The sequence below is a fragment of the Pleuronectes platessa genome, chromosome 22 (assembly GCF_947347685.1).
Source record: "Pleuronectes platessa chromosome 22, fPlePla1.1, whole genome shotgun sequence".
In the NCBI taxonomy this organism is placed as follows: Eukaryota; Metazoa; Chordata; class Actinopteri; order Pleuronectiformes; family Pleuronectidae; genus Pleuronectes; species Pleuronectes platessa.
The window spans coordinates 1055163-1070191 of record NC_070647.1 but is presented as its reverse complement, the minus strand read 5'-3'; the positions used below and the strand labels follow the sequence as shown (position 1 = coordinate 1070191).

Here is a 15029-nt window from a genome sequence, read left to right as displayed (position 1 = left end):
TTGAGTTTGTACTCAGGTTAAAGTACAGAAGTATTATTGAGTCATAATGCAGAAAAATGTCCCCTGTTTATATTATTAGGTATCATATTATTGGATAAATTTGTGAGTAGCATTTTTACTATTATAGTTTGTCATGATTGAGCTCACTCTTCTCTATACTGTTAGTAGTTTATTAGACAACAATGCATCGTATTTAACTAATTTCTTATCAGTTTCTTTCAAAAATCTGAATCTGAAAGTAACTAGTATCTTAAGTAAGTTATCAAATTAAGTAAAAAGTTAAAATATCCTCTGAGATTTATTACAGTAGAAGTATAAAGTAGCAAGAAATTGAAATGATCAGGTAAAGTATAAGTACCTTAAAAAAGTCCAGTACTTTTAATTGTCCACACATACTGAAAGTAAGAAGCCTAAGGAACAATCCTTTTCATATATTGCGGATACTTTGTGATCTGCACTGCTAGCTGTAGTATATAGAATGTGATGACAACATTAATTATTTGTTTAATAACAACAAAGCTAGCAAAAAAATAAATGTTCTTGATTTACTGAACCTTAAATAAAATGTTATATGATATCTAACAGGTCTCTCTTCATATTCAAAGGTAATGATGGATGACATTTTATCTGTTGACCACAGTGGATTTTTCAGTCATTTTAAAGCCAAAGTCATTTGTATTGAAGACCTGTCTACAAAATGACTGGTATTGCAATGTGAGGTGACCAGAAAAATGGCAGGAGCCGCCACTGCCTTCATGTAGTCCTTAGTTCTTTTCCCCTGAGATTTTTCATAAGTGTTTGTGTGCAGTACAATTGTAAATGTATATTACAGGAATATGACGACGACACTTTTGCACCAGCTAGCGAAAATCTCTATGATACGAGAGATTTACAATGAAACTAAGAAATGAAACTTGAAACTTGAAATGTATTTCAGGTGTTCCAATAGCTCCGGCGAAGGAAGTAGCTGTACAAGCTGGAAATGAATGTAAAAATCTGATTTTGAAATGAATAATATAAGGCTGCAAATCCAAGACAGACAACTAGAAAAAAAGAACATAAGAAATAGAACATCAGCTGAAGGTGGATTCTTTAGAGAGCTGTGATTCCCACCGTTGCAAAAGGCTAGTGAATGGGGACGCTGATTTGAAAAATCCCGCCCGGTGCCAGGCGGCTCCTCCCGGCTCAGGGCGGAGCTCTCTTGCCTTCGGCTTTGTCAGTGTGAGTCGGGAAGCGTCGCTCACACGGCGGAAAGACTAAGGAAAGACCGCTATTTGTAGAACATCTTTCAAAAATAATTTAGGCTTATTCCAGAGCCGTTTAAACACAGCGAGGAATCGGCTTAGAGGAGCAGTTTGGATGACCATAGCGTTGTAGCACCAGTCCATCCTCCGGAGATGTGTTTGTGAGAGGTAGAAGCGGACAGCGCTGCACACGAAGCCGAGATGAGCGTGAGCTCCGCGGCTTCCGGCGCGGTGCCCTGTCGCTTCGCCAACTACTTTGCCGTTTGTGGGATAGACACAGAAACTGGACTGGAGCCAGACGAGTTATCAGGTACGAGCTTTCTTCACTTGATGTCATATCACTGGATTTAAACAACCTTTACATTTAATCCTCTCTCCAGCTCAACACATTTAGGGATGCTTAATAATTAGGGTGTCTCATATATGCACATTGAACACAGAGGGACATTTTAAGAGACGTTATCATATAAAGGAAAAAGAGTAATGGAAAGTTATTCTATTCAGGCTCGTTGTCAGTCTGGGGGGGGGGGTCAGGTCAGTGAACTGCTGTCACTAATGGCAGATGGGCTTCTACCAGCATCCTAATCAGATTAAAGTGTCCAGTGCTCTGTAGATGTCCAAATGACACTAACTGTTGTGTAGGTTTTACAGACTATTTTCCAAATAAACTGTAGTTTCAGAAGATAAACAACGCGTTCTCTTGCAGAAGACTGAGCCACATTCTACTCCATTAACCATGGAAACAGATTACCCCTGTACTTCTCATTCGCCAGTTTGATGTGTTCTATAAAAGGCAGGGTTGAGGAAGAAGTGTTGTTCTTTACAGCACTTTGGCCACAGACTGAAAACGGCAGCTCTCACAGGATTGCCTTTGTTGTGTTTATGCAAAGGAGTCAGTTGTCCTGCACAAAGCAGAGGCCCTTTTCCCAGTGTCTCCTCTGGGATGGCATCAGTCAGCTGCCACTACAGCTGTGGTGTTGCGGCATGTCACCAGATACAACAGATAAAGTCATTGGCTGAGTTTTTTTTCCCTTACAGCCCAAGCTTTTCTCTCTGGACGTTGTTGCATGCTGAGTTGCTGAAATATCAAATTGCACTCAGACTGGTAGCTTCTGCCACTGTTACTCAAGCTTTGGTACAAAGTTCAGAAGTCGCTCTCTCTGTGAGAGAGTGTTGACAGTGAGCTGGGACAGTGTGTGTGTGTGTGTGTGTGTGTGTGTGTGTGTGTGTGTGTGTGTGTGTGTGTGTGTGTGTGTGTGTGTGTGTGTGTGTGTGTGTGTGTGTGTGTGTGTGTGTGTGTGTGTGTGTGTGTGTGTGTGTGTGTGTGTGTGTGTGTGTGTGTGTGTGTGTGTGTGTGTGTGTGTGTGTGCGCGCGCTTTGGGCTTATGGTTCACAGTTATTCAAACTAAAACTAAGGCTGCAACCATCAACGATTTTCAGCATCTTTGTTGTTTAATCTCTTTTGTCTTTTATATCCAAAATAGATTTACTCCAGTGTGACTTGTTTTGTCTCCAGTGTCTATTTGTTTGTCTATTTTCTATTGCTAGGTTAGAAAGTCAAAATAATCTCCTTTCCTCACCACTATTCCTTTAACCTGATGAAAAACGTCACAAGTTCAAGTAAGTGAAGAAGAATCTGTAAGGGGTCAGGAAAGGAGACCACTGACTGTAGAGAATGGGTAGTTTGGAGTACTGGAGGGGGTACTCAAGATTATTTTTTAAATGTTAGAAAAATCCAATATCAGAGAAGAAAATCACATCTTTCATAAGATAATCATAAGTTCAATAAAAATGTAAAGGTAAGTTGATCGTTTCCCAAGTCACGTTCATGATGATGTTTGTTCACTATAACTGTGAAGCCAGTTTCAATTCGGAATAAAAAAATCAACAAAAATGGATTTGTGGTTGAAACGTTGCAGCAATGCAGCTGAAAACAAGAAGAAAGCAAAAACAAAGCCAACAAAATATCGCCAGTATCAGGAAGATTATGTTTTAATGGGATTTACTTCGACGAGCTGCAACCTAGATTTAGTTGCAAGAAGCCAGCGCACTTGCGACGTCATTTCAGCACAAAACATCAGTGCCATGTTGGTAAGCCACCAGAGCTTTTCAAGAGACATCTTTTTCTTCGAAAAGTCTCCACAACATAAGCCAAAGCACTCAAGGATACCTATGAGGTGTCTTTGCTCGTGGCTAAAGCCACAAAGTCATTCACCATAGCTTAGGACCTGTTACCTCTAGCCGCTGTTCTATTGGCCGATACTATGCTGGACAAAAACGCAACAGATTAATTCAAAACTTTGCCTTTGTCAAATGACACTGTTTGCCGGAGAATAGATACGATGGGAACACACATTGTTGATCAAATATTGAAAAAAATTTGGTGAGGCATTTTTAGTCCAGCTGAATGAATCGACAGATGTCAGTTGGAAGGCACAGTTTATTGCTTGCGTCAGATACATTGATATTGATGACATTTGTGAACATATACTTGTCTGTAAGCGTTTGGAGTGCTTAACAACCGGAGAGGACATTTTTTTATGTGAAAACGGTCTGAGATGGGAATCCTGCAGCAGACAGGCCGGCTGAAAAGGCTCATAGCACGTATTAGAAATGAAAAGCTTTAAGTGCATTGGACTCACTGTGCTATACAAACCAAGAAAATAAATCCTGTGTTGCTTGACAACAGCATCATATTAAAAAAAAACATTTAGTCAAATCCACTTAATGCGCGACTGTTTAACTTCGCTGTTTAACTAGATTCTCTCTCTCTCTCTCTCTCTCTCTCTCTCTCTCTCTCTCTCTCTCTCTCTCTCTCTCTCTCTCTCTCTCTCTCTCTCTCTCTCTCTGAAGAAAGCACTGACAAATATGTCTTCACCAAGACCAGATATTATCTTGGTCTCCAAGGCAATAAGAGAGAGGTCCATTTGCAATGTTAAAATAAGTGGAAAGAAAATTCCTGGATCTGTCACTGAAAAGCTCAGTAAAGAAAGCATCAACGGACAGCTTCATTAATAAAATGATGAATTGGATTACCTCCTGTCTATACCATACCTGTATTGTCATCGACGTGACAATATAACCGCCTTTTTCTGTATCGGGGATATTCGGAAAAATATATTTATGTTGTGAATTTTAGCCTCCAGCCCACATGTCAAGTGTTGTTCGAGAGAAGTGCTGTAACTAGAAAAGTTCTTTCTTTCTTTCTCTGTCGCTTATCGGTTTCCCTTCTCTCCCCTTCCAGTGATTACATCCATCTCTTTGCATTTTGTCTCCAGCTCACTACCTCTTGCTTTGTTAGCTTGGCCAGAGTGCTGTTAAGCTTGTTAGAGTAATCCATTAGGACAGTTCCTTCCGGCTACACTGAACACATCACTTGAATGTCAGGAAGGTATTGTATGATATTCTAAGATGTACTAGATCCTCAGGCTTGGTTTTCAGGATTGGTTTAAGAGAACCACTACCTTTTTGAAGTGTGTGTATATATAGTACATTGTACACTCCTGCAGACAGAAGCTCCTCCCACAGGTTATGACGCAGCGCAGTGTTTTAACTTCATTGTTGCAGAAGAGGTGATGCCCCGTTTATCCAGGAACATAAATATGAAGTCAGCAGGATTTTATAAAGATCAGTTTGATATTTAGAAACCATCGGAGGAGCAGTTGAGCTGTTGAACAGCGGATTAATGCTCCTCAACTTTATTGATCCATACACCAGGAAAATGCAGTCGTTATGGCACCAGGCAGGTCAGAATGAGGTACACACGAGAATAAATAAATATAAAAAGGGAAAAAAAATATTTTGTGGTTATTTAAATTTATATGAAGACATATATCTATACCGACTTAATTTTGTTTGTGATATACAGGGTTGAAGGTCAGCCAGACAGAGGAGTTTTGCGCTTACCTCCCAAGCTGAACTGCTCACTTTGACTATGAGGCCACTGACTCAAGGGCTTACTGACTCTGAGACAGAAGATCCATCGTGTCTACTCCCTTATCTCTGCTGAACTTTGACTCGAAGGCATAAAGCATCTCCCACAGGATGAGACCACACATCCCTGAAACTAAACAGCCAACCAACAAAGTGCACTTGAAGCATCCACACAATTCAGAACGGTTGTGCTCCAAATCAACCTCCAAACAGCTGAGCAGTGTGCATGAAGCTGCCAAAGTCATTTTTAGAAAGCAGCAAATTCTGTTCGCTCTTTTTGGCCTTGTCTAAATGCATATTCAGTCCTTGTGTACCTTTTTTCTTTACTGCTTTTTACACCAGATGTAGCGGTGCTTTGATAATCTATCTTCATCGTTATATCAACGTGCACAATTTAGGTATCTCAAAAGACAGCCCAAATTGCCATGAATGGTGTTCCATTTGCAATTGATTCAAGCTGTGCATGTCAATATATTCGTCCAATTAGATGGAGCCCTGTTGACCTAGATAATAAATTAAAGATATTCGAAACATTGTCTGGTTTTTCTGCCAATGAATTGTCTGAAGAAGAGAATAGAGAGAGAGAACAGAGAATTGTGGGGCGGCTCCGTCAAATCTGGCACGCTCCTCCCAGCTAAATTCTATGGTGGAAATTCATAGTTTCTGTTTATTTATCGTGAGTCATATCGTCATCGCGATATTCAACAACGTTATTGCACATCATATGTTTTCCTAATATCGTGCATCCCTAACTATGTACAGTATGTGGTTACTTGAATGTGTCAAATAAATGCGGAACATTAACCATCTGTCATTTATGAGCCTGCATTCATTTCGTTGATTGCTGAATGAAATGACATAACATGATACCTCCGACTCCCCAGGGACACACATTATCTACATGTCTGGAACAGCATTGAGTGTAGTGTTATGTCAGGCAGGCCATAAATCTCCTTATATAACTGTGATAGGCCACACAGCAGTAACTAAGGCCTCTTATGTCAGATTACAGGCTGCATGGCACTGACAACTGAAGCCCAGGTTACTACCAACAAGCCCTCACCTCAGTGCTAGACATGCTGGATACTCAGGCTTATACAGTGCCTTGCATAAGTATTCACCCCCTTTGGACTTTTCTACATTTTGTCATGGTATAACCACAGATTAAAATGTATTTCATCGTGAGTTTATGTAATGGACCAACACAAAATAGTGCATCATTTGGAAGTGGGGGGAAATATTACATAGATTTCACAATTATTTACAAATAAAAATCTGAAAAGTGCTGAGTGCATATGTATTCACCCCCTTTACTGTGAAACCCCTAACAAAGATCTGGTGCGACCAATTGCATTCACAAGTCACATTTGCAAGTCACATAATTAGTAAATAGGGTCCACCTGTCTGCAATTTAATCTCAGTATAAATACACCTGTTCTGTGACGGACTCAGAGTTTGTTGGAGATCATTACTGAACAAACAGCATCATGAAGACCAAGGAGCTCACCAAACAGGTCAGGGATAAAGTTGTGGAGAAATATGAAGCAGGGTTAGGTTATAAAAAAATATCCAGAGCTTTGAACATCTCTCTGAGCACCATAAAATCCATCATAAGAAAATGGAAAGAATATGGCACAACCGCAAACCTACCAAGAGGAGGCCGTCCACCCAAACTGAAGAGTCGGACAAGGAGAAAATGAATCAGAGAAGCAAACAGGAGGCCCATGGTTACTCTGGAGGAGTTGCAGAGATCCACAGCTGAGGTGGGAGAATCTGTCCACAGGACAACTATTAGTCGTCTACTCCACAAATCTGGCCTTTATGGAAGAGTGGCAAGAAGAAAGCCATTGTTGAAAGGGATCCATAAAAAATCCCGTTTGGAGTTTGCCAGAAGCCATGTGGGAGACACAGCAAACATGTGGAAGAAGGTGCTCTGGTCAGATGAGACTTTTTGGCCTCAATGCAAAACGCTATGTGTGGCGAAAACCCAACACTGCCCATCACCCTGAGCACACCATCCCAACAGTGAAACATGGTGGTGGTAGCATCATGCTGTGGGGATGCTTCTCTTCAGCAGGTACAGGGAAACTGGTCAGAATAGAGGGAAAGATGGATGGAGCCAAATACAGGGAAATCCTTGAAGAAAATCTGATGCAGTCTGCAAAAGACTTGAGACTGGGGCGGAGGTTCATCTTCCAGCAGGACAATGACCCTAAACATACAGCCAGAGCTACAAAGGAATGGTTTGGATTAAAGAATGTTAATGTCTTAAAATGGCCCAGTCAAAGCCCAGACCTCAATCCAATAGAGAATCTATGGCAAGACTTGAAGATTGCGGTTCACAGACGGTCTCCATCCAATCTGACTGAGCTTCATCTTTTTTGCCAAGAAGAATGGACAAACCTTTCCATCTCTAGATGTGCAAAGCTGGTAGAGACATACCCCAAAAGACTTGCAGCTGTAATTGCAGCGAAAGTGGGTTCTACCAAGTATTGACACAGGGGGGTGAATACTTATGCACCCAACAGATGTCAACTTTTTTGTTCTCATTATTGTTTGTGTCACAATAAAATTTATTTTGCACCTCCAAAGTACTATGCATGTTTTGTTGATCAAACGGGAAAAAGTTTATTTAAGTCTATTTGAATTCCAGTTAGTAACAGTACATAATGGGAAAAAGTCCAAGGGGGGTGAATAATTATGCAAGGCACTGTACCTCATAAACAGCCTGAGAATCACGCAGCTGTAATGCATTCATGATTTATTTTCAGGCTCATCATAATCCAGTGTTTTACAGTTGTTGTAATGCACACTGCAGACCTAGCTTTGTCTTCTCATTGCTATAAGCTCTATATACTATCTTGCCCAATCTTGATTTGTAGTTTCACATGAAGACTGATAACACATGCCAGGAATGGAGTTTGTTTTAACAAATTTTTGTGAATAATATCACCTCTTTTTTATAGGTGACGTTGTATTTGATAAATGTTTTTATGATTTTAGCAAGGCTTGTGTTTGTTTGAGGCGAGGGGTTCATTGTGGGAAACACTTACATTTACATTTTAAATTCACATCCAGCAGACACTGTAACATTGCACTCACACACTGCCGGCAAAGCGTGCATGCATTGATAGGTTAATTGGACTTTGAGTTCCAAATCATTCAATGACCTCTGGTCTTTGTGATAAGGCTGGGTAAACAAATGACGAGTGCCGTCAGTTAAAGTACTCTGTGTGTCAACACTGTGTGTAACACTAACAGGTAAACTTCTGGCGACAAGACGCACAGAGAACAAGGAAGCAGGAGAAGCTGGTCGAGACAGCAGAAACAGACAAACCATATCTTACACGTGTGGAAACGAGTAGACAACAACAAGTACGAACCGACAAAGGGCTTGGGGAACACAGAGGCTTAAATAGAGACACAGAGGGAAGGCAGGAGCAATTAACCACAGGTGAAACACATGAGGACTGGGAAGACAATCACCGAAAGGAAGTGACACACCCGAGAAGCTGGAAACAACACACAAGGAAGGAGAGACTACAAAATAAAACAGGAAACAGAACACACAAGGAGAAACAGAGTGCACACATGAAAACAGAGATCTAACAGTTAACAGAAAACACTACAATACCAGGAGCGGGGGAATGTGTGTGTGTGTGTGTGTGTGTGTGTGCGCGCGCTCCCAGATAGCGACACACGCAGGCCCCGGGGGCCCCGCCCCCTGCCTCTCTCACAAGCTCAGAGACTCACACACAGTGAGATCAGAGCTCGTTCACGTGAAGCAGCCGCTCACTGACTGACCGGCCGTTTCTTATCAGTGGAAACAGTGAAAACACAGAGTTTCTCTGGTCTCAGCTGCTCAGAGATCAGCGCCGCAGCTCCAGAAGAGGTGCAGCACCAATGCTAACAGCTGGCATCGGCGCTTACGGTGCTTCAAAAAAATTGGCATCGTCGGTGTTTTGTTATTTTTTAGAATCGAAAGGTATCGTAAGTATCGGTTCTCGTGACATCTCTACTTTAGAGTGATTTATCAAATAAATATGTCAAATGTTGTTTGATGCCAGTTTCATATTTGAGGATTATCTGTTGACTGAGAGTAAGTGTTGCAAACACTTGCCAGGCAGGCTTATCTGTCTTGCAGCTGTCATGGTTGTGTCATGAGTAAAGAATGCTGGACTTGTGCCATGATCGTGACCGAAGCTTAACTGGGACAAAAGGATTTAGGGGAACGCATTTCTCTGGGAAAATAATATATATGAAGACTTTCAATCGGGGTTTAGAGCCAATCACAGTACAGAGACAGCCTTGGCAAAAGTCACTAATGACCTTTTAATAGCCTCAGATCAGGGACTTGTGTCTGTCCTCGTTCTGTTAGATCTCAGTGCAGCATTCGACACAATTGACCATCAAATCCCCAGAGCACAGATCATCATGACAAAAAAGGTGTAGATCAATGGTCTGCAACTGGCAGCCTGTAGTCATGGCAATAAGTAGGACCCGTTGCCAAAATTACTATCAAACTCCTGGATTAGATAAACAGCATCTGATAATCTGTTGATATGCAATGTGCCTGAATGAAAATGATTTTGCCACCGTTATTTCCTCCTGACGCTGCCACCTCTTCCATCTCTCCCCTTTTCGAGCCTCCTTTATACTTCTCCCTCCTTCACCATTTCTCTTCTGCCTCCCTTGGATAAAGCAGTGATTGACAGCATGATTCAAATTATGTCACCACCACAGTGGCACCCTGTGTCTGGCAGATAGGGAGCAAACAGAGCCCCCCTACACACACGCACCCATGCATGTGCATGCACACACTCTCAAACACAAACTTGCCTGTCTAATTCTGACTTGGTCTGGCTCTCTTGGTCTGCAGCACTGATCCACATCATGTGAGGATACATTTCAAGAGATTAGAAGGTGTTAAAACCACATCTCCACCATCCTCTGATGTAATTGTCCTCTTGCCAAGGAATAGATTGCTGCTCTCACCCAATCAGTCCCAGGCATTGGCAGTAGAGTTCAGCACAGCAGACTCTGGCTCCATATAAACAAAATGAGCGTTTTAAATTTTTGTTTTGTGGATCTATGAGCTCTTTAGATCAGTCCATCAATCGAACAAATTTTATTTGTATAGCCCATATTCACAAATCATAATTTGTCTCAAAGGGCTTTAAATAGAGACCTCCTCTGTTTGTATGTGGCCCAGAGTGTGTGGCTCAGAACCAATACCAAGAGATGACCTGGGTAAGGGGTGTGTCTGGCTGCCCAGCAACAAGGAGTTGGTGTTCTGGGGGCGGTGTGGCCAAGGAGGTAGAGCGGGCGTTCTCCAACATAAAGGTTGCCTGTTCAATCCCCACTCTTCCCCATCTGCATGCCGAAGTGTCCTTGGCAAGATACTGAACCCCTAAATGGCCCCTCGTTAATGTTGAGTGTACTAAAAATGTAAGTCGCTTTGGACAAAAGTGTCAGCTAAATGACATGCAATGTAATGTAATGTAATGTGTTCACTGGTCTCCAACCGTATATCAAAGGAAATGTAGCAGGGTTTGGAGTTCAACATCGCTTCAATCTCAATTTGCACTGTTTCCTCTATAACCTTTTTCAGACATGTTCTGCAGAGGAAGAATTGGAAGAATTGGATCGTGACTTTCTGCTTTGTGCACGTTCACACATGCATAATGCAGTGGGAGGTTCTTTTGCAGATGTCAAGTGTTTTTATTTACATATCATGGACCCAAGTGTTGGCTCTCGTCCCAATGGTTTTTTTCTTAATTTTCTGTGTCATGTCATCGCCCATCCACCCCCTACCCCCTCCCTCGCTCTCGTTGAATTCAGCTGTGTTCTCACATTATCTGTGGACTTGTTCAGGGTTCCCGCAGCTCCTTAAAAAGCCTGCTAGAAATTTAAAATTAAGTTTATGTGTTTGAAAAAAGCTTGGCTGAATGAGTTCATAAATATCTTGGACCAGTCTAGTTAAAGCAGAAATACTTTTCATCACTAATGCCCACTTTCTCATTCATACAGTGTGTTGTATCACATTAAAGATGTGAACTGTCAGAACTGTGGTCCAAATATGCCATTATTGGTTTGCTGGAACTGGAATGTTTGTTGCTATACATATGCTCCTGCTTGGTTTGACTCCAAAGAGCTGCTCAATACCATTAACACCGAACTATATATTAAAATATGTGTCCAACATACTGCATATGTCTGCATTATTATACATTGCATTTTGCCTCTTTTGGCCAAATTTGCCCAATGCTGTAAGGCCATTGGAGCTCCAGTGCAAAGGCTATTGATGGTTGTCCCTAATAAAATAAAACAGTAAAGTAAACAGTGCTGTTTCAGAATGCTCATACTTCCATTTGAGCCCCATGTGTGCTATGTTTGAAAGACCATGCCTTGTCTGTTGTGATATCAACAGCATGTGTGTACTGTTTATTCTATGCTCAATTTTATGCATTTATTAATGTGTGCTTCTCTGTGTGCCATTCTTTTGACATTACATTGTTTCTTTGTCGTTTGCTCGTCGCCAGCTTTGTACCAATGGCTTGAAGCAGACCGCCAAGGCAGGGATCAATATACAGCAGCCACAGGTAAATGTTCCATCATAACAGAGCGCCACACCACGCTGTCTGCATGCATGTGTGCCTCTACTGTTAGCTGGTCCCTTTTCCCGATACACCTTATTAGCCAATCTAACATAATTTCAGAATTGTCATAGTATTTCCACAATGATCTCGTTGGAAAATGTATCATATTTTCACATCACTTCATACACAGTCTGTTCTTGTCCCATTTTTGACACTTGAAGGAAACTATGTCTCAGATGTCACTTGGTACATTTTTGTGTGTGGCCATTTTCAGTCGTCAGCCACAAACTCTAAGGCATGTTTTGTTTGTTGCTCCACAGAAGAAAATCCAAACCTCTGTTGGATTTGTTAAATGCAAAACGCAGTCTGTTTGAAATAGTAAAGTAGTAATAAAGAGTGCTGTTATTTTTTCTGACAAATTACCTTTATAATTTAACACCTTTTATTGATGTTGCAATAAACCAACCATACATGTGTTTGCCGCATATAATAGAGATGAAAGTATAAACAAACATGGGTCAGCTACCTCATAATGGCATTCATATTCTAGTTGTCTTTATTTAAAGGTACTTGCAAGCATCTCAACATACTCCAAAAGTGGGGTCCAAATCTTACTAATGTTTTGCAAAGAGGCTTTAAGGGAATATCTGATCTTCTCAATTTAGAGAAAAAGGAAGGAGTCTCTAATCCATCTTGCAAAGATGGGAGGCGCATGGTCCTTCCAGGAGAGGAGAATGAGTTGCTGGCAGTCAAGGAGATAAAGGATACAAGTGCAGAAGCCTTGTCTTTGACGGAGCGAGTTCCAGGGCCTAAAGCGAAAAGGGCACATATGGAACTGGAGGTGATGTTTTTCTGGACAAAATGGAGATCTCCTCAAAATTATTTTGGTAAATTGAATAATTGAGAGTTGTGCAACTGACCCAAAATTGCCATCCACATATAAATTAGAGTTGGATCGAATGCCCATAAGGGCCCAAGCTCCAAAGGTGGAGCCAGAGAGAAAAGGTGGGATGTTATGATTGTTCCTAATATGAGAGTGCACCAATGTTGTCTGCAACCTGAAATGCCTTCTAAATTGCGACCGAATTCTGATTGAGTGATATACCACTGGTTTCAGAGCAAAACTGACTTTGAGGAGGAGGTGATGAAGCGCATAGTACGGAGCCTAGATTAAATGGGCTACAAGCATACTCCATTTGTATCCAGGTTTCAGATCTACCAGATCTGTCCCCCTCATTTCAGTGCAACATTGCCTTTATATTGCATGTCCAATAATAATAAATAAATTTGGGTAGGGCCAGCAAGCTTTTTAGGCCTTTGAAGTGGCACTTATTTTAATTCTATGTGGTTTGCCATTCAAAATAAATGTTGAAATGTTCAACATTTACAGTTAAAGAATGTTTATTTGATCAGTTTAAGGATTGTTTTGAAAAGGTAATGGAATTTTGGTAACACAATCATTTTAATGAGGTTTTTTCGGCCAGTTATGTATATCGGGAGCTTTTTCCATCTAAATTATATCTGTTTTACATTTTTCAAGTAAGATGCCATAATTCTTTGTGAAGAGTGATGAAAAAGCGATATGATCTCGATGCCAAGATATTTAAAGTCCTTGTGGACAATTCTAAACTTAAAATGTGGTGCAGGGATTAAAGAGTCTGTTTGATTAAGTAGAAACATTTCTCTTTTTTCTAAATTGATTTAGTCTACCAAATTGATCTACGGTGTTGAGAATGGAGGGAACATATTTCAAAGGGGCTTTAACAAATAATAGAATATCGTCAGTGTACAAACATAATTTGTGCATAAGAACCATGCTCTATATCCAGGAAGTCTTTGGACTGTCTATGGGCAATGGCCAGGGGGGAGACCACTGGTTGACAAAACTCATTATACATAGGTTGGAGCAGGGGGAAAAGCTCGACTGCAAATGTTTTATAAAATTCAGAGGTATAACTGTCAGGTCCGGGAGTTTTTTGCAGCGCTTTAGGGATTTGATGGCTTCTATAATCTCTGCGTTAGAGATCTCTTATCCTAATAATGAGTTTTGTTGAGCTGGAACAGAGTTGAAAGTACGGTTGTCAAAGAAAAGGGTCCGGCTGAAAAAGGTTATCGTGACGCTCAGTGCTGTATACATTACTATAATACTGTTTGAAAAGTGTTATTTTTTTCCATATGGGCTGTAATTATTTCACCTGTTTCATTATGAATCTTGAGAATAAGCAAGAGCACTGGGCTTGGTGCAAGTGTATGAATGATGGGTATTGGAGAAGAAGGGAAATGCTTTTTTGTTATTAAATTTAAATCTCCCAATATCAGAAACAACATTCTGAACAATGAAATCACTGACAACTTTGCCAGATTTGGTGAGAGATCGGTCTGATCGTTTTTTTGTTATTTTTTATTCTTTTTAGCTAAACATAGAGTAAGAACGTTTCTGCGCACATGTTAGTAAATGAGGCCCAATGTCTGGCTAGGTGAGCAGGAGAGGTAAACCTTTCCTCCAGGAGAAGTGAGGGGGAAGAGAGGGGGAACACTGGTGTTTTTGGCCTGGTGACCTCACAGTGACCAAAAGTAGCCGGAAAGGTTTCACAGCTAGGTGAGAAGATGACCCTGGGAGACTGAGTTGTTGAAGCTCAATATTTTCTCCCAGAAATGATTGCTATAAATTGTAATCTTGTCATCGTTGCGAAACTATTTAAAACCACTGATAATGATAATATTAAAGCATAATCATGCAAGTTCATCCGGTCACTGAGCATTAAACTTAATTCTCAAGAATATTTAGTCTGGCATTTGGATGAAAACATTATTTAGGATATTAAACACATGCACATTGCAGCGGGAGGTTCTCTGCACAGACATGATCACAGCAGCAACACATCCTCCCATTATTCAGGCGAGAGGTGGTGAAGCTGGGTGCAGCAGGAAAAGACAGGAATTTACATATTAATTCAGCCCTGGAAGTCACGTGATTTTCTTCTCAACACAGACACCAGTGTCTGCCTCTTCTTACCACAAACTCTCTGGACATCTTCATCTGTGTCTTCTTTGTTTGAGTGGAGAGGGGCCGTGCTGGCCCGAGGCCTGTGTATGTTAGTGTAAACTGTTTATGATAAAGTGCACACATTGTTTTTATAATAATACATTTTATTTGGAGGCGCCTTTCAAGTCACCCAAGGTCACCTTACAATAGTACAGGATAAAAGATAAAAACATATAAGATAAAAACATTAAAACAGAACATCAACAT

The 15029-nt window shown here is 40.9% G+C and overlaps 1 protein-coding gene across 3 annotated transcripts in view; it reads left to right on the top strand.

The window, feature by feature from the left end:
- Window positions 1-1217: 1217 nt before the first annotated feature.
- Window positions 1218-15029, top strand: part of dennd5b (DENN/MADD domain containing 5B) — a 50160-nt gene continuing 36348 nt past the window's right edge. For 2 of the 3 annotated variants that reach the window (XM_053415284.1, XM_053415286.1), the window contains exons 1-2: window positions 1218-1554; window positions 11720-11779. In XM_053415284.1, the coding sequence (XP_053271259.1) occupies window positions 1446-1554; window positions 11720-11779 (169 nt within the window). In that variant the 5' untranslated portion in view covers window positions 1218-1445. The remainder of the gene's footprint in view (window positions 1555-11719; window positions 11780-15029) is intronic. The other variant, XM_053415285.1, reaches the window with a different exon arrangement.